The 21,080-nt window shown below is 40.5% G+C and overlaps 1 protein-coding gene across 1 annotated transcript in view; it reads left to right on the forward strand.

Moving 5' to 3' along the window:
• AFF2 (AF4/FMR2 family, member 2) overlaps window positions 1-21,080 on the forward strand; it is a 559,120-nt gene that overhangs the window by 238,478 nt on the left and 299,562 nt on the right. The window contains exon 4 of the mRNA XM_006869732.1: window positions 7,935-7,979. Coding sequence (XP_006869794.1) covers window positions 7,935-7,979 — 45 coding nt within the window. The remainder of the gene's footprint in view (window positions 1-7,934; window positions 7,980-21,080) is intronic.

Below are 21,080 nucleotides of genomic sequence, written 5' to 3' on the forward strand. Positions count from 1 at the left end.
TTTAAAAAAAATAGAAGTTGCTTCTTTTCATTCTTCCTTTCTTCGAGAGGATGGTGAACACTGAAACAGAATATTGTTTTACATGGGATTTACTGACAATGCGTATTCCTTAAAACTTAGCCAGAAGCAGTTTTATATACAAGGACATTGTTGTTGTTGTTGTTAAGTGCCGTCAAGTCGATTCTGACCCATAGCGACCCTGTATAGGGTTTCCGAGAAGCAGCTGGTGAGCTTGAACAACCGACCTTGTCGTTCAAACCAACATTGCAGTCCAGTGCATTAACCTGCAGCACCACACAAGGACATTAGCTACATTAAAAAGAAATTGGGAGATGAACTGGCAGGACCATGTAACTATTTTGTAATCTTTGTTGTTGTGTTATTTTGATCCAAGTTAGATTACCTGAGGACATCTGACAGAAGCTTATGTAATATTAACTATTCCTGTTTAATCATAGACTCATGAATACACACCAGAACAAGAACAGGTTAAGGTGAGGCAAGAAACAAGGGACCGAAAGATTATCATGTGAATTGGGTTTGCTGTTTACCAAATTCATTTCTGAAAACTAGGAGTCCTGGATGGGGAGATCTAGTGAACCCCGATCACATGTCAATTGGAACCTCAGAGACTGCTGTCCCATGATAGTACAGTTGCTCAATGGTGCAGATAAACATTTTTAAAAGATTGGAAGCTCCTGGTAGTAAGAGATCTTCATCAGACTTGTCATTTGATTAGTAAGGCCTTGTCATGGTTGCTCTGTTTCCCATAAATCCATCATTAGGTAAATGTGGTAACCTAGTCATGAAAGTATAAACAGAATCTATTTTGAAACTGTCATTTATGTTCCTTATGGCTATTATTTTGTAGGGCATTTGGTCTTAATAGTGTGTGTGACCCATGGTGTACTCATTAGAGGAATCCAAGGAATCACTGGCAATAAAACTTGCAGATTTGAAGTTTCACTTCGAATGATCTTTGTCAAAGTGGACTGTCAAGAATAGTGGGTTTGGATTGCCAGGTTTTGTCAGACAACTTTAAGTTGATTTTAGCGGGGAAGAAGGGGGATCTCTTTCTCCTCAAAATCGCTTAATAATAATGTACTCGGAACTCAGAGACATGCATTGAGCACCTCTGGGTAACCAGCCATGCGATGAGCACTATTCTTTTCATGTTTTATATTAATCTTCGTGTTTTTGATTACTGCTAGCTACTGCTTATATCTTTCAATGCCACAATCAGGGTATTTTGATATTTTGTTTTACCCTAATCGCCAACAAGTATGCTCCAAACTGATTAATTTCAGGATGATTAAAATATCCTATGCAATTCGTTTATTGTTGCTACAGCTAATTGAATATTTGATGCTTTAAAAGTACCCTGATTCTTCCTTAAGATATGGATTTGTCCCCAGGCAGATGATCTGTGCATGGTCTCTCGGTGTCTACATGGGGTGGCAGTCTGCATTGTCACATGCAGAGGGGGTAGGCACTTGGGAGTGCTTGCTGTCCACTCGCCACCTGCCCGATGTGTGTGCCTCCTCCCTCTCTGGCTTGCAGAGAGGACCACATCCATGCCCTGCACAAGAGGGTCGTGGGGGCCAGGAGTAAGAGGCCGGGCTCCTGGCGGCGTGCAGCTTGTTTTCTGCTCCAGGAGGAGGGGGCTGTGAGGGGGAACGCGAAAGGACTCTGCGGCTCTGAGTGGCTAACTTGCGCTTTGTGGACTCTCTGAATACTCAAGAGTGGATTTAAAGGGAGGAGAAGGTGGTTCAGGCAGCAAGCAGCTGCTTGGCAACTCCATGGGTAGCAGTTCTAATCCCGGGGTCACCACTAGTCAGTCTCCTCTTTGGCACACCTGTGTGAATGACTGCTTCAGAAGCCCTGTGAGAGTTTTGTGTGGGAGACAGAGCACGAGGCAGCCAGACAGAGCAACTAGACCAGATTGGGGGCCGGGTCCCAGACTGAGGTCCGCTTTGTGTGAGTGTGCTAGCTGTGACCCCAGGCCCGCTCCTTAGGAGACTCAGGGACTGACGGGACCATAGACGGCCCAGCCACCCCGCAGCCATGTCAAACCTGTGGTCTCTCACACCCATGTGGGATGAGGAATACAGTGGGAACCGCAGCGACTGGGAGCTTCTGCCAGACTTGGCTCTGTCCGGGAACCCGGTACGTACCTTTCCTTGACCCCTCAAACAGACCCCATTTGCTAGTGTGTATTTTCTGTGTAAGTGTTGGCTCCTCACTTTGTGGAGAGTCTTCAAGGTACAGAAGACATTGTCTTCAGTGGTTTTCAGTCCTCCCCCTTGGCACCATTCTGAGCACAGTGTGAGCTCAACCAGGATTTGTTATCTAAAGAAATAACTGGGGGGCCTGATGAATAGGCGGACTGATGAATGAAGGCGATCCTATTACCCTTGTCATGACTACCTTACAATGTGTCTCCCAGTCGGTCTCTAATTGTTTGTTGTCTTGTCCCCTCTATAGTTATTTGTCTTACCAGCCCCCCTTCCCAGGCCTAGCACTGTTCTAGACACGTAGGAAGTGCTTGCTGGCTAATTAAAAAGCACTTGTGCCTCAAATATCCTTGTCTTGCAACAAAAACAGCGGGAAGGCAGGGCTACATGATTTTTGTAGGGCTAATGATTCCATGAGAAGTTGGGAATCCAGTCTTTCCTAAAAAATACACCTGGATACTGGGTGTGGATGCATATTGATTTGACTGTCCTTGCCTGTAGTGTCGCCCCACTCCCAAGTGCTCCCGACTGCAATATTACTAGATTTGCTGCAAAGCTCCAGAGTCTAAAACTCTTCCTATCTTGGCGTAATTTCCCCCATAAAGAAATGGGTATTGGTAATTCCAGCTGTAAAGATATTTTCAGTTGAAAAGAGTAATTCAGATCTTGGCTTGCAAAGACAAGAAGATCTTAATCTTAATAATAGGCGGGACTCGTTGTTTGTTAAAAAGCAGGGATTTGCAGGTTAAAAAGCACATTCACATCATTTCTCTCATTTTGTGTTCACAGAAACCCTTTTTTGAAAGGGAGACGCATTATTATTATTAATATTATTAGTTATATTACAGTTGGGAACATTGGGGCTCAGGGAAATAGAATGCTCTGTTATCAAGTGGTTCCCAAATCCTATTGCCAAGTGGCAGGGCCATGACTCAACCCAACTCTTTTGGTTCCTAGGCAAATATTCTTGCTGTGTTTGCGTGGTTGTTGGTAGCAATTTTGTGACACCAAGTTGATTCTGACTCATGCATAGTGATCCTGTATAGGGTTTCTGAAGTTGTAAATCTTTATGGGCGCAGAAAGCCTTATCTTTCTCCCACAGAGTGACTGGTATATTTGAACCACTGACCTTGCAGTTAGCAGGCCAGCTCGTAATCCACTATGCTGCTAGGGCTCCTCGCTGACATTTTGTCCTGTTTCATTTCAAACTCACATTGATGCTGCTGTGTGAGAAAAGAGGGAAAAAGATCTTTTTTGTGAAAGTGGACCATAGATTTTTGTTGTTGTCAAGTGCCATTGAGTTGGTTCTGACCCACAGAAGACCTTGTGGTTCAAACTGACCTTATGGTCCAGCGCATTATCTTGCAGTGCCGTGCCAGGACAGCAGGGCCTTAGGTGAATGACTGCTTTTATGATATAATGTAGTAATGATGGCAACAATCCATGCCTTTATTACCATCATTTTAATCTTTGTTAGGGGGTAGGTGTTTGTTATATATCCAGGAATTGTCTTGTAAAAATCAGTTGCTAGAGTATTGAGCAGTAGAATGAGATTTTATATCTGTTTAATAATAATTAGCTGAAGTCTATGTGATATATAATATGTTAGACCAGTATCTCCCAGTGTATGTTCTACAAACAACCCTGGCATGAAGTAACAATGGTTGTTAATTGGAAGGAGAAAAACAAAATAAAATAATAAAACCCAAGAATTCAGTGATCAAGAAAGTTATCCAAGTGCGACATTTAATTAATTAGACAGGTGCCCGCAAGACTTTCATTTACATTATGAATCTTTATGACTAGGCTGTGGATTGTACACTTCCTCAAACATCTTTTTGCACACAGAACACTTTGTTTTTCCTGGAAAATCTGTTTACATCTTGAAGAGCTAGTGTCCATGGAACAATCAGCTCAGCTTTGTAGCACTTAACCACCACTGCAATCGTATATTATATAATTCTTCATATCCATCTTCCCCTCATGCCTGGAAATTTCATGAAGCCAAAAGCTCTGTCCCTTTTTTTTTTTTTTTTAATCTCTGCCTTGCACTTTACATGTTGGCTGAGATCTGGGTCCTTAAAAATATTTGTCAATGAATGAATGAACTATTCTACATCAAAAACCACACATGCTTCCCTATCAAAAAACTTTATTTTTTAAGGTCCTTTATAGTGTGTCATTTTGTCATTGAGTGTTGCTGTGGTGCTTGAAGCTATAGGTTTCAGTGGGACTTGCAAACTAGGAAGGCCTTGACAAATTACTTCCAAACAAACTGGCTGGTAGAAACCTTATAAGTAACTGGGGAACATTATCTGTTATCATGCCAGAAAATGAGCCCCTTAGATCAGAAGGCACTCAAAGTACAACTGGGGAAGAGCTGCCTCCACAAAGTAGATGAAGTAAAGTTTTTAAGACTTTCATTTACTAATTGAACACAACTTAAACTGAGAAAGAGCAGCTGCAAACATCCATTAGTAATTGGGATGTGGAATGTACAAAGTAGGAATCTAGGAAAATTGGAAGTTGTAAAAAATGAAACGGAATATATAAAGGTTGATACCCTATGCAAAGTCTGTTGGTTTCCTCAGGATTGCACCGATAATCATCAGCACCCTCAGTATTGGTGACCCAGTCTCCATCCACCTCTCCACTTAGGAGCTGATGCTAAGATAACAGGTATTAATAGAAGGTATTCAATTAATGTTGGCTGAAAGTGTTAAGGTGTTTACAAACGTGACTTTAATGCTTATTTAGGATTATGCTGATGAATCTAGTATGTGTTTTTTAAAGTTGAGGAAAATTGGTGCTATTGTCTATTCTCCATGTCTTTAAATGTATATGAGATCAAACTTCATCTTTCACTGATAAGCTAGGGAACATGACTTAATTGCCTGCCGACCACCATGTCACCTGTGTAGATTATAGACATTTCTTCACTCTTCACTCTCCCTTTCACACTTTCACATCCCCAGAATTCCAATCTGCTCACTTCCATGTTCTTCCAAGTCTGGCTGTTAATTAAAGAGGCCAACTGTTATACTTGCCAGACTTGGAGGGACATAGAAGTGATATGACTGCAATTCTGGGGAAGTGGAAATGTGAAAGGGAGAATGAAGAGTGAGGGAGTGACTATAACCTACACATGGTGGTTGGCAAGCCTTTCTTCATCTGGTTGTCCTATACCCAAGTCCCTTCCCATTCGCTGGCTTAGGTGTATTATTTGGATTTTTCCTTTCACTAACTATGAAGGAAAATGGCCATGTGCCTGACATGTAGTAGGCCCTTAGTACATTTATGATAGTTGATTGCTCTTTGATTGATTTGGACAGTGTCAAACTGGAAGAGATGGCCCATGGGGTTCACTTTGTGTATTTCTGAGATTCTAAGTGCCATGGCAAGCTTACAATTTGCGGATGAGTTTGGTCTTAGTGTTTTGGAAAATAATTGTAGGCATCTAGTTAGACATCCAAGCTAAAAGAGAAACCAGTTTAATCATAGAAATCTGCCTCATCTTCTTCTTTTTTTTAGTTTTCATTGTGAATTGAGTGATAGTTTACATGAGAGTACATCGGTTTTACACACATTTTTCATTGCAATGATTACAATATCTTCCCTGCATCATCATTCAGCAGTATTTGCTTCTATTCCCTCTGTTTTTTTCTGTTTGTTTGTGGGAGTTTTATGTGTGTGTGTGGGGGGGGGGACGTACACAAAAACACTCCAGGAATATATGATAATTTAAACAACCATAGGGCACATTCTGTAAGCCTGCCTCCTGACCTCTAGCACTCAGTCTTTCTCTTTCCACAAGTCTAGAGTCCTTATCTGCTGTCTCTCCACGTCATCATCTCTGCCTCTATCTCTGGTGTCATTACATCTCTGGATAGGGTCCCACATTCTGCTTGGCTCTTCTCCCTTGATGATCCTAGGGTCCTCTGTTCCTGGAATGTAAGATTAACTACACCCCCTTTCTTGTTACAAAATATCAACTTTTACAGTTGTGGCAGTCACAATTAGTCATGGTAATAATTACACACAATTGAACCAACTCGATGGCACTTAAACAACAATAAATTGATTCATAAGAATCTTATCCCCATCTCATTTCACCAGACCAGTCTAGACAAGATGAAAACTATTCAGTGGGGACTCTACCTTTCCCTGCACACTCATAAACTAAACTCCTTCTTGAAAACTTGTAATCCAGTCACTTTGTGCCTTTATAGCCTCCCTCTCCCTTTTTATGTATCTAATGTTTTAGTTGCCCATCCCTATCAACTCTATATACAGAGGGGATAGGATTGCTTTTGGATGTGAGGACTCCTTCCATCTCAGTTGGTATTTTGAGCTACTACATCCATTAATGAACTACAAGTTCATTAAATTGTAGCAACTTACACTTGTTTCCTCAATCAAAAAGTGTTTTGGTTTTTTTTAATCTTCCTCTAGTCGAGTTCTGATCATTAAGCCATCGAGGCTAGGTCAAGTGGGTACTATCTGCAAGGTTGGGTGTTCTTGTGCTTCTCCCCTCACTTCATATCAACTGGACGCTTCACTCTCAGCTCTAGTCCTCTGTGGCTATGGCCTTGGCCATGGGCTCAGGTGTCCCCAGGTCTCACCACACTTTGGACCAACCAGCCCTTCCTCTTCTCTCTCTCATCTCCAAGTCAATGGGCATCTATGGAACGTGGTTGAACTCACTCCGTATCTTCATTGTTACCTTTCCCCCTCTTCCACTCATCAGTAGACCAACTTGGTCATCAGCAAACTTACATGCCTGCTCATGTGTTCCCTTTGAGTTTTGGTCTTGGAGGGGGGGTTTGCCCTTAAGGGCTGCCTTATCTTTTTATGTGATAAAATGTATATAACAAAAATTTGAGTTTCACTTTAAGTGACATTCTAAGTGTACAGTTCAGTGTCGTTGATTACATTAATCATGTTGTGCTACCAAAATCACTGTTTCCTAATGTTTTCCATCACCTCAAACAGAAACTCAGTGCCTCTGAAGCAATACCTCCCCACTCACCCAGACCATAGTAATCATCAATAAACATTGATTTCTATACATTTGCCTATTCTGGATATTTCCTTTAAGTGGGTTTATGCAATAGTTGTCCTTTCATGACAGACTTATTTCTTAGCATAATTTTTCAAGGTTCATCCATGTAGTAACATGTATCTGAATTCCATTTGTCTTTATTACTGAATAATATTCTGTTGCATGTATATAGCATGTTCTGTTTACCCATTCATGGACACTTGCATTATTTCTACCTTGTGACTATTGTGAATAAACCTGCCCTGAAGATTGGTGTACATGTATCTGTTTGTGTTCTTGCTTTCAAGTGTTTTGTGTATGGACCTATAAAACTGTAAATTTGTGAGTGATATACAAAAAACCCTGAGGGTCAAAAGGGCCTTCGAGATAATGAAGTCAAACTTCCTCTTTGGAAAACTGAGGGCTCACAGAAAATCAGTGATGGACTAGTCCCTCTCTTTCTTTATCTTCCATGTAATCTTTTCTGCTTCATTAAACTATAACATTGGCCATTTGCAGATGATCATTGCTTTGTATTTAATAGGAAATAATTGATAGCTGGATGGTCTTTATAATCCCCCCCCCACCTCTGTAGCAGAGCCAGCTTCTCTAATAATAGGTAGTTTGTGTTTAATTGGTTTTGTTTTGTTTTGTTTTAGGTGAACCTTCCCAGTGATCCGAGCTGTGTTGAGGAAATCTTACGGGTGAGTTTTAACCTTTCTTTCTGTACCTTTTAATAATGAAGCAATCAATCTGCTTAAGCTATTTCAAGTAATTTTTCTGTTTCAAGGAGGATTATGATGGAGACCCTTTGACTTCTATCACTTGTGTCCTTTCTCATCTATCACTTGTGTCCCTATCCTTAACCAAGATGGTCTACTGATCTCACTAAGTTTCTCTCCCATTCCTTCAGGTCTAACTTTTATGTCTTGGACAGAGAACTCATTACTTCCTGTAGGAAAGTGATTCCCTATTCAAGCATTGTTGTTGTTGTTGTTGTTGTTGTTAAGTGCCGTCGATTCGTTTCCGACCCATAGCGACCCTGTACAGGGTTTCCGAGGCTGTAAATCTTTACCGGAGCAGAACGCTTCATCTTTCTCCCGCAGAGCGGCTGGTAGTTTCGAACTGCTGGCCTTAAGGTTCACAGCCCGATTCGTAACCACTACGCTACCAGAGCTCCTTATATTCAATCAAGCACTGTGGACTACCTTAAATTGTGGCCTTTCTGTTTTCTGGGGTCTCAACTCAAGTCCACTACTAACTTTCTTGTACATTGTTGATGAGACCTGACTATGGAGTCTGTGACCTACAATGAGGGGGTGTTGTGGGAAATGTCACTAGTGGGAGTGAATGTATGCCTTGGGAGCGGAGTGGCATGGAGGCAGAAACCAAGTTGAAAAGGGTTGCTAGATCCTATCACAAAGTAAACAGTTAATCCATATTGGAAAACCAGAGCAAAGGCCCCTCCCCCTCAAAACAAATATCTCTCTTTGGCTGTTAGCATTATAAGATCATATGAGTTATCAGGAGACTTGAGTTCCAGTCCTAGCTCTTATCATTTGTCACCTCTGTGAATTAGGACAGATTTTTGTGAATCTCCCTTCTTCATCAGTGATGTTGTTACGTGTCACCTGATCTGTTTCAACTCATAGTGACCCTGTATAGGGTTTCCAAGAAGCAGCTGGTGGGTTTGAACTGCCAACCTTGTGGTTCTCAGTCCAATGCTGATCCTATAGCGCCACACTAGGAGTCCTCGTCTCTAATTGTTGTTAAGTAAGGAGCTCTGGTAGCGTAGTGGTTACGAATCGGGCTGCGAACCTTAAGGTCAGCGGTTCGAAACTACCAGCCGCTCCGCGGGAGAAAGATGAGGCTTTCTACTCCCGTAAGGATTTACACCCTCGGAAACCCTGTACAGGGTCGCTATGGGTCGGGACCGACTCGACGGCACTTAACAACAACAACAACAACACCATTGAGTTGGTTCTGACTCATAGTGACTCTGTAGAGGGTTTCTAAGGAGTCACTGGTGAATTAGAAACAACCTTGCAGTCCAGTACTTATCCTACAGCTCCATACTAGGCCTCCATCTATGATTGTTATTGTTGTTAAGTGTCATTGAGTTGGGGCTGATTCATAGCGACCTATAATAGGAGGGCCGTAATACGTGGCAAGGGTGGTGAGACTTTGTCTTTCATACTCTGACATGTTCTCAGGAGGGACGAGTCCCTGGAGAAGGATATCATGCTTGGTAATGTAGAGGGTTAGCTAAAAAGAGGGAGACCCCAAATGAGATGGATTGACACGGTGACAGCAGCAATGGGCTCAAACGTAACAACTGTTAAGATGGTACAGGACCGACTGGGCAGTATTTCTATTATGTTCATGGGGTCGTGATGAGTTAGAACAGTTTCCCTGTAAATGCTTATTATCATGATCAATGATTAGCGATTATTGGTGCAACCCTCAGGAAACCAACAGACTTTTAGTGTGGATACCGTCTGTTCTCAGTTTCCACAGTCATCCCTACCTCCTCCTCCTCCTCTCCCTACTAAATGCCTTCTTAAACTCATTGTTGACAAGTCGATTCCAACTGATGGTAATCCCATGTGTGTCGATGTAGAACTATAGCGTTTTCAATGACTGTGATATTTTGGAAGTAGATCACCAGGTCTTTCTTCCAAGGCTCCTCTGGGAAATTCCAACCACCAACCTTTCAGTTTTCAGACAAGTGCTTAACCATTTGTATAATCCAGGGACTCTGAGTGCCTTCTTAAAAACCCAAATCCATTTCATGGTGATTGTGACTCATAGTGATACAGTAGGACAGAGTAGAACTGTCCAATATGGTTTCCAAGGCTGTAAAGCTTTATGGAAGCAGACTGCCCCTTTCTTTTTCCACATGGCGACTGGTGGCTTCCAACCACCAACCTTTGGGACTAGCACCTGTGCACGGAATCACTGTTATCAGGGCTCCTTAGTGCCTTCTTGACAGCCCAGTATTCAGCTGTAGGCCCTGTGAAAATGCAGACAAAGGAGTCTGAAATATCTGAAAGCTTTTTAACATCTAGTTGGCCTGTCACCAGATTTTCCCCTGCTGAGGTTATTCATGCACCTGTTTCAGGTCAGGAACATTATTGTCAATTTGCAGAGATGAATCATATCATGCTGATCAGGGTTGATGATATAAGAGTTAGGGCTATGCTGGGTATTGGTGGAAGGGAAGGGATGAAGGGGTGGCTGTTGTTAAATCCACAAGTCTGATACACCCTGGAGATCTCATCTGCTTTCTTCCATTGGTGAGAGATGAGTAAAATGTACCAAATCCTTAGTGGACTGTAACACTGAACATGGTCTAGTCTAGACTATACTCTTGTTTTCCTCTGTTCTCCCTGGGGTCACAAGCATAAGTGGCTTCAATGGTCTTTTTTCCCCCAAAGGAATTCTAAACACATCTCAGAATTGCCACTAATTTGTCCCAGTTGGAATTCTTTCCTTCAAAGCAACCTAGCCTCATGCCTAGGTGGCTCACGTGGTGACATAGTGAGGGGAACAGTGCAAACACCTGGTAACTCCAGTCTGCTTGAGGAGCCACTAGAAAAACAACATCATGTCACTTTAACAGAGAAAGAAAGGAGTCATTTGCTGTAATAAGCTCTTAAAAGATAGCAGCACCCTTTGAAAGAGAATCTAGCAGAGTGTCTTCTTTCTTTTTTCTTCTCAAGGAATATAGATTCTACAGAATTCCTTTATTTATTTATTTATTTATTTTGGCAACAACACCATTAATGTGTGGGCTTTCCTTAATTGAAGAATTAAAACGTTTCATTTGCCATGCTGAGAATAGAAATACTGATAAGTCTTTTGAAGTTGATGTCCCAGATTTGACGGATGATTCTTAAAAATGTAAAGACCTTATCATATGTCACAACAGAAGGTACTTTGGGACTTCTCTGTTATTGCACCCTCAGGTTCTTATTACTCAGGGCCTTGAGCCCCACTGTAAGTCGGTTTGGGGCCTTGTCTCCCATCTGCCACCTTCTTTGGGGACAAGTACCTTGTCTCTGTGTCTCCACTTCTCTCTGACTTGCTCAGTGCTTTTCAAATCAAGTAACTTCAAAAGCCAGGTAATTCTTGTTGCCCACATTGAAGCCGCGCTTTTCAGAAGTAGGAAGAGTGGCCTTATGACTTTTCAGGTGAGTCCATTACTTTCCATCTGTGTGGCTTCGCAGTCATTCCATCCAGGAAATCGAACAGCAAACAAAGAACAGACCAACAAACAGAAAACAACGGTTGCTATTGAATTGATTCTGAATCATGCTGACCTCATGTGTGTCAGATTAGAAGTTCAACTGAAAGCCAACCTCACTGCCATGGAAGGCAGGGGCTAACTACTCCCCCCTCTACCACTCTTCACCTCCAGTGCCAGAATCTTGAAACTGGACCCACTCTGCTTGCTCCTCAACTTTCTGCTCCCATTGGACCCCTCTTTTACCTTTCACAACATCCAAAGACACACAAATCTACACTACAGCAGCCTCACAATGGGACAGCCATGGATACGCAAGTACAGCACAACACAACTGACCTCTCCCCACTGGAAGCCAGCCCTCTAAGGCTCCCAGGCAATGGAAATAGTTTTTCTGAATGCATTTTTTTTTTTTTTTACTCCCTTTCTAAAATGGTGTTCACATTCAAACCAATTGACTTACTTTTAAAGCACCTCACACCATTTCTCTACCAACTTCTACTGCTCTTGTTTTGTTCTCCTGGTCTCCCAGTAGATCATAGCCCACCTTCTCTGGACTTCTAGTATTTCTTCTTGCCTGCACATCCTTCTAGGTGCAATCACATTACGACAGGCAGATTGGAACTGGTATGACAACCTCATTTTGCTATAGCAAGTGACTCCTGAAAGCTCTTGCACCTCATTATCGTATTTTGATCACAGGAAATAAGGTCTGATTGACTAGTCCCATTTTATAGGTCAGGAAATTGAGGCCCAGAAATGTTCAGTGACATGCAATTAGAGGTAGAGCTAGTATGTGGCAGAAATAAAAGCTGGTCTTCTCTCTAAGTCTCATGAGTTTTGCATTGCACCCAGCTCTCCACTACCTATCACAAGTCTGAAGTGAGGATTCCTGGGTTAAAATAAAATGTTTGCTCCAGACAGTTACTGATTTATTTTAGCAACTTCAAAAATACCAAGAAACCAACATAATTTGAGATATTGAGAGTTTTTGTTGTTTTTTTTCCCTTCTCTTTATGCCATTCTTTAATATATGCAACTCTCATTTCAAAAGTCAAAAATCTCATTGTGACTAACTGCAATAACCAAAAAATAAATAATAATAATAATAAAATGAAAAAATAACAATGACTAGTAAAGGAAAGGACTCCTGGTATGGCGCTGTAGGATCAACACGGGACTTCAAACCACAGGGTCATCAGTGTAATCTTTCAACTGCTCCTTAGAATCCTAAACAAGGTTGCTATGAGTCAGAACCAACAGGACTACACTTAGCACCACCACCACCACCAATAACAGTAAAGGAAGTAATAGTAACATGCCACTTAATATATGCCAGGTATGGTAGGTACACATGTTATGGCATGTAATCCCAACTATTGAAGATTGTACAACTTGCTGCATTTTACAGGTAGGGAAAGGATGAGAGCCAGGGAGATTGGGTGGGGACTTTTCCCAAGGGCCCACAAGTCCCATGAATCTCCGACTTAAAAGCCTGAGAACTTAACTGTCATTCCTTCTGTTTCTGTTGGCTCATGTGGTCCAACTTTACTTACCAGCCTCCAGGCCATGCTACGATTCATGTTCTAATGGCTTGAACCAATCAGTCATTTCAGGTTGTGCTTTCTCTTGTGTTTACAAATTCAATTGTGTAAGAAGAGCTTGAACTTATTTTTCAGATAAACCCGAATTTGCCAGCCAACACCTTGTAACCAAACTGCCCTTTTCCCCCATTCCACAGACTGCAGCTTGTTCTTGGTTCCTTTGTTCTTGTTGAGGATATTATTGTTCAATATACATTTAACAAATCTGAAATGTAAAGCCAACGGCCTGCACAATGCTTCCATCAGCAGTCCATTTACTCTTTAGAGTCAACTACCCTCACGTATAAACAGAAATGAACAAAAACAGCAGCATGGGCCCATGCTGGTACCATATTATTATATATGTACAATTAATTCATCTATCATATGAGGGAGTCTTAGATTGCTCATATATAATAATATGGGTACCAGCAACAGCTTCTTGTCTAAGCTCCATGGATCCTAAAGTAACCATGGAGTCTTGGTGTGGCACTGTAGGATAAACACTGGACTGCTAATGCAAGCTCAGCAGTTCAAACTCACCAGTCACTCCTCAGAAACACAATACAGGGTCACTATGAGTCATAACCAACTCGATGGCACACACCAACAATGACAACAGGACAATATTAAGGAGCCCTGGTGATACAGTAGTTAAGTGCTTGGCTGCTAATTAAAAAGTCAGTGGTTCAAACCCACCAGCCACTCTAAGGGAGAGAGATGTGGCAGTCTGCTTCCGTAAAAAATTTCAGTGTTGGTAACTTTATGGGGCAGTTATACCCTCTCCGATAGGGTCTCTTAAGACTCCTGATGTGGTGCTATAAGATCAGCACTGGACTGAGAGCCACAAGGTTGGCAGTTCAAACCCATCAGATGCTCCTTGGAAACCCTATACAGAGTTGCTGTGAGTTGGAACCAACTCGATGGCACTTAACAACAACAACATAGGGTCTCTTTGGGTCAGAATAGACTTGGCGGCAGTGGGACTAGAGAAATCGCTTCTGGAAGAGTGAAACCAAGGAGAGCAGGGTGCACTAAATGCTACTAGTTAAGGATGAAGATTCAGTAATCATTTGCTCTGTATTGCTATGATTTATTTATTCCTGGTAAGAATTTACTTAAAAGTATCAACAAACTATCAATTAAATCCTTTCTAGATTAAAAAATGCAGGTAGGGCATTTCTCATAGATTTGATGCTGAACAGATTGTGTTTCCTCGCAAAGTTCTTTCAGTAGTTGGTAATTTCATAGCCAAACATCTGTACTTGTAATTCACTGTTTATGAGCGAAACTGAATGTGCCAGCTAAGATTTAGGGATCTTGATTTGATAAACGGTGTCTTCTTATACACTTCTCCCTGCCATACGTATCAGGTTGATAAATACCTACATGGGCACCTCTTTTTTGATTACAGCATGGTCTGTGTTTACAGCATTCAAAATGATGGCAATTCTACTTATTAGGTTTGTGTTTTCGTTTGCAGTTGTAACATGGAAGGAACTTACCAAATAATTACCGTACTACCATGTACTGTACTTGCTATTCTTTACTTTTAAAGGAGAAACAAATGAAGTGGCTCATCTTAGAAGAGAGAAAAAAAAAAAAAAAAAGGATCAGGGAACAAAATTGGTCAATTATGTCTGAAAGGAAATTTGATTATATTATCATAACTATTCAGCATAATCAAGCACCTTTCAGAAGAAGTTCTCTTATACATTTAACCAATAATTAGGCAATTGATTTTATATCCTGTCAAATTAATATGTAAATAATGTCCAATTTGGAATCATGCAAATGCATTTCTATATAGCTGTCTTAAATACTAACCCTTTCTGGAATGCTTCAAAAAGCATCCGTCCTATTCTAGGTTGGACTTTAAAATTGCAGTGTCTGGAAATAGAAATGTAGTATTCCATCCAAGAAAGACAACAATTGCTAAATATATATATAATTCAGCCTATAATTAATGTTAACATTGATGGTGTCAAATACATGAAATGACTAATGATTGTATCCTCTACTATTCTGATGACTAGCTCTTACCTAATGACATTGGGAAATCTGTAAATTTGTCCGCAGGTGAAAATGCCCTTGACTTGGGAAATTCTGTGGAGTATTACCTTTTCTCAAGCTAATTCAAAGCACTAATGGATTTAATATGTGCCATGCATATGTGAGGTGGACTATTCATGGAACCTAATTAGCCCATAAGAGATATTACCCATTATTTGCCTCCCAGTAATGATTTCTTCTTTTCTCAAATACAAACCAACCCAGATAGAAAGATGCTAAATATAATTGTAACAACTATTATGTGAACAATATAGGTAAGCCATCCAGTCTACTTGCAAATGCTCTTAGAGTCTGTCAAGCAGTTTATATATTTTCATGTGAAATCTGGGGCTTTGCAGCTAGTATATGATTTGAATTTTAAGTGATTATACAGACGTCATTGAGAAAGTGAGTTTCGTGAGTAATGAGGTGACTGGCCCAGTGAATCATGGGAACCTGTCAAACCTGGGGACATGTCGGAGAAGAGATGATGTCAAATACCAGTAGCTTAGCAACCCAGTGTTTTTAGCTGTCCAAGGACTGAACAAGAGTAGCCCCTTTAAAATAGCCAAGTAAATATATGCCTCCCTATTTATCATAGGTGTGCTATACAAATAAGTCTGCTGCCTGTCAACCTCTTTCTTTTTGTGAAGATGATGATTTATTATTTTCTATGGAATTGAATGAAATCAGGTAAGATTTTTAGCCACATGTAGAATTTACACTCGCTTTTGGTATCTTGGGTGTACAGAGAAGGTAATGAAACAATGTATTGGTTTCCAAGAAAAGCATTCTGGTTTTATCTGAAAGAAGTAATAGCTTCAAACTGTTTGAGAACCAGCCTTTTCTGTCCTGGCTGTGCTAGTAAGATTGCATTGGAGAAACTATAGGTGAGACAGGGGAATCAACCATTCCGTTTGCTTTTTAAAAACTATATATATAAACTTTCTAATTGTAAATTGGATGAGCATTTACAGAACAGAGCAGTTTTCCATTCATGTACATTTTGTTTCATCTTCCTGATTACAGTCCCTACAAGGTGACATCACGTAACCTACTTTCTCACTATATTTCCTGTTTCCATTCTTCCTGTCTGAACTTTGTCCTTGGGTAAATGCTGCCATTTTGATCTCAAATGGCTTATCATTGTGGGGTGTTTGTACCTCACTGGTGTTGTTGCTCCCCTAATAGACATGTCTATTCTCTAGCTGAAAATTAAACCATGGTGGAGGGTGAGGGTGGTTCATTTCCACACCTGAATGGTGGCTAACGCCCACTTCTGTGCAAAGACAAAATTGGTGTCTGTGGATAATTCATCCAGAAAGTACCCTCTGAGAGTACTTGCATCATTTGTAGGCATCTTCCAGTTTTAAAATGAAAGAACAAAGCCTTGTTTCTTAGATTTCACTGAAAATCATTAAGAAGCATGAGGTAAACAAGTATAAATTCCTAATTTAACTTAAAGACATCCCTAAACCTGAATCACAGTTTTATTCTGTGAAGGTCAAACAGTGAAGATGTGAAGAGATGGTCTCATTGTCCATGGATCTTGGGCACAGCGGACAAAACACTGATGCTCAGAATAAATAGCTCAACTTGAAAAGTGAAAACAGGATTGGAATAATGTGAATTGGTATGCAGACAGGGATTGGGAGTTTCCATGGACCAAGTTTGGAGCTTATCTTGAACAGCTGAAAAGCACAACTTAATGAACCATTGCATAAACCTTCCATATTTGTGGCAAGCACTTTGTTATTGAATCCGGGTGAAGAAGTGAAGTACTGCTTTGTAAGTAGTCTGCAGGACTGATCTCTGTGCCAAGAACTTAAGTAAAGGTCCAATGAATTTACTCAGTGACATAGGCCACGTTCTGAAGAGAATCCCTGCTAGTCTGGAATTCAATCACAGCCCCCACTGCTGCGCAAACATCCTGCTAATAACTGATCCAGGAAGAACCCCTGTCACTAAGATATTAGTAATAATAATAATCAAATGAATCACCATGAAATGTAAGCAAAAATATTTTAAAGGCATATTAATAAAATATTGTTCATATGAGCCAATTAAAATGTGACCAATGGAGTGACATGGATTTTAGAAAGAATGAAACCATTGTACTTGAGAAACCGAGAGCAAAAGCTGTGATGGAAGAGCTTAAGAATGTTGTAGAAAAATAGTTAAATCAAGACCTGCAAATAAATGAAGTAGTGAATCCAAAGTCTATTTTTTTTCCTAAATAAAACATTAGCAACAATAAAATAGATAATATGTTAGCGAACTGCATTAAGGAAAAGAGAGAAAAGAACAGATACCTACAACAAAAAATAACCTAAATAAATAAATAACCAAGAGAAAAGTCCTGAGATACATGCAAACATAAAAGAAACATGAGCGATCATTTGCTCAATGCTGTAGGGTAATTTGCTCATTGGACTGCTAACAAGGTCGGTGGTTCAAACCCACCAACCACTCCTCCGAAACCCTAAACATGGTGACTATGAGTAAGAACTGACTTCACGGCATTTAACAACATCAACAATAAAAATAAATGTGAGAATCTAGATGAAATACGTAATGTGTCAAGTGAAGTATAATGCACTGTAACCCACTACAAAAGAGACATAAAATATAAGCCTTCCTATTGTCACTGAAGGATTGATTAATGTGCTAGATGGCAATGTTGGTTTGAACCATAAGGTCACTGGTGCAAGCTCACCAGTCAATCCTTGGAAACCATGTACAGGGTCACTGTGGGCCAGAACCAACTCAACAGCACTTAGCAACAACAATTGTCATTGAAGAAATGGACATTCATGCTTTCCACCATTTACAAAACTATCACTCCTAGATGGTTTTTCAGGGAAATACAACCAAACCAGTGAGGAATAATGCACCTTACTTGTTCTAGAGCACAGATCAAAAAGAATTTGCAAACATTTTTTTAGAAAAGCAAAGTTGGGATATAATATTGGAACCCAAGTCTCATAAAAATAACATATCTAAAGAAAATTGCAGAATAATATCACTTACGGATATTGATGCAAAATTCCTAAATGAAATTCTAGCAGACAGAGTCTCCCTGCTCTTTAAAGTAGATGCACTGTCACCAAGTGAGTTTTATTCCAGACATGGAAAGCTGGCTAAATACTAAAAACTCCATTATTAAGATGTCTTTAATGAATAGAATAAAACAGAAAAGCTACATCATGTTCGATGCTGAGAGAAACTTGGCAAAACTTGGCAAAATTCCACACTCATTCTTGATGAAATAGATGATAACAGCCTTGAAGTGATAAAATATATCTATATAAGCCCAAAAGCTAGTATCACATTTGATGGAGAAACTCTAAGAAGCAAGCCATTACAGTCAAGAAAAAACCCCAAAATGTTCTTTATCACCACCATTCTTTAATTTTGTGCTGGAGGTTAGCCAGAGCAATTGGGCAAAGTAAAGAATGGTGGTGGTGGTGTGCCAGAGTTGGTTCCGACTGATACTGACCCTATGTGAGCTTTCCAAGGCTGTAAATCTTTATGGAAGCAGAAAGCCTCATCTTTCTCCTGTAGAATGACTGGTAGTTTCAAACTGCTGACCTTGAGGTTATCAGCCCAACTCATAATCACTATGTTACCAGAGCTCCTTAAAGTAAAAAATAAGAGACTGTGTGGAGCATGACAAGCTCCAGATACCTTTGGAAAGAATGGGTATTGGCACAGTGGTCAAGTGTAACAATTGTGAGTACGGGGCAGGACTGGGTAGTATTTGTTCTGCCCCGTACTTACAATTGTTACACTTGAGCACTGTGCCAATCCATCTGCTGGAGAGTCTTCCTCTTTTTCACTGACCTTTCACTTTACCAAGCATAATGTCTTTCTCCAAGAACTGGTCCCTCCTGAAAAAATGTCCAAAGTATGACAGACGAGGTCGCCTTACTTCTAAGGAGCATCTGGTTGTACTTCTTCCATAACAAATGTGTCTGTTCTGTCAGTCCATGGTACTTTCATTATTCATCTCCAACATCAGAACTCAAGTGTATAAATTAATCTATGTTGTTGTTGTTGTTAAGTGCCGTCGAGTCGATTCCGACCCATAGCGACCCTGTACAGGGTTTCCGAGGCTGTAAATCTTTACGGGAGCAGAACGCCTCATCTTTCTCCCGCAGAGCGGCTGGTAGTTTCGAACTGCTGACCTTAAGGTTCCCAGCCCGATTCGTAACCACTATGCTACCAGAGCTCCTTAATCTTTGTCTTCCTTAATTATTGTCCAACTTTCACATGCATATGACTAGATTGAAAATACCATGACTTGGATCAGGCACACCTTAATCCTCAAATTGATATCTTTGCCCTTGAACACTTTAAAAAAGTCTTGTGCAGCACATTTGCTTAGTACAATATGTCGTTTGATTTTTTGACTGTTGCTTCAATGAGTGTTGGTTGTGGATCCAAGCAAAATGAAGACTTTGACAGCATCTATCTTTAGCATAGTGGTTACGAATCAGGCTGCAAATCGCAAGGTCAGCAGTTCAAAAACTACCAGCTGTTCCGTGGGAGAAAGAGGAGGCTTTCTGCTCCCGTAAAGATTTACAGCCTCGGAAACCCTGTTCAGGGTCGCTATGGGTCAGAACCGACTCCACGGCACATAACAACAACAACAATCTTTTCTCCATCTATCATAATGTTATTAATTGGTCCAGTTGTGAGGATTTTTGAATAACCATACTGAAGGCTGTGATCTTTGATATTCATCAGTAAGTATTTTAAGCCCTCTTCACTTCCAGCAAGCAAGGCTATATCATCTGCATATTATACATTGCTAGTCTTCCTCTTAGAATCTAACTTCTGGAATAATTTGCTCAGCATACAGAATAAAATTTTGTTGTTGTTAAATGTGGTTGAGTTGGTTCCAACTCACAGCAACCTTGTGTCTGAGGAGTGGCTAGTGAATGTGAACCACCAGCCTTGTAGCTCAAACCCACTTTGAGGTCGAATGAATAAGTATGGTGAAAGAATATTGCCCTGTCACAATCCTTTCCCAATTTTAAACCACTCAGTGTCCTCTTGTTCTGTTCAAATGACTGCCCTTTAGTCAATGGAAGGGTTCCTCATGAGCACAATCTAGTGTTCTGAAATACCCATTCTTTCCAAAGTTATCTGGAGCTTGTCATCTTCCACACAGTTGAAAGTCTTTGCATAGTCAGTAAAGCACAGGTAAATATCTTTCTGGCATTCTCTGCATTCATCCAAGATTCAGTTCACATCAGCAATGATATCCCTCATTCCACTTCCTCATCTGAATCTGTCGTGAACCTCTGACAGTTCCCTATCAATGTACTGATTCATCTGTTTTTTAATTACCTTTAGCAAAAGTTTACTTGTATGTGATCTTAATGATATTGAGGATGATTTTCTCATTCCATTGAGTCACCTCTCTTTGGCATGGGCACAAATATGGATCTCTTCCATTCAATTGGCCAGATAGCTGTCTTTCAAATTTCTTGGCATAGATAAGTGAGTGCCTCCAGTGCTGCATCAGTTTGTTGAAATATTTCAATTTGTAGTCCATCAATTCCTGGAGCCTTGTACTTTGCCAATGCCTTCAGTGCACCTTGGACTTCTTCCTTCATGACTATTGGTTCTTGATCATATGCTACCTCTTGTAATTGTTGAGCATTGACCACTTCTGTTTGATGCAGTGATTCTGTATATTCCATCTTCTTTTGGTTTTCTGCACCATTCAATATGTTTCCCCATAGAATCGTTCAGTATTATAAGTCAAGGCTTGAATGTTTTCTTCAGTTCTTTCAGCTTGAGAAACGCTGAGCATGTTCTTTTCTTTTCTTTCTTCTTCTTCATTTTTTTTTTTTTACTCCAGGTCTTTGCATGCTTCATTATGATTTTTGACTTTATCTTCTTGAGCTGTTCTT

The sequence above is a fragment of the Chrysochloris asiatica genome, unplaced genomic scaffold (assembly GCF_000296735.1).
Source record: "Chrysochloris asiatica unplaced genomic scaffold, ChrAsi1.0 scaffold00134, whole genome shotgun sequence".
NCBI lineage: Eukaryota > Metazoa > Chordata > Mammalia > Afrosoricida > Chrysochloridae > Chrysochloris > Chrysochloris asiatica.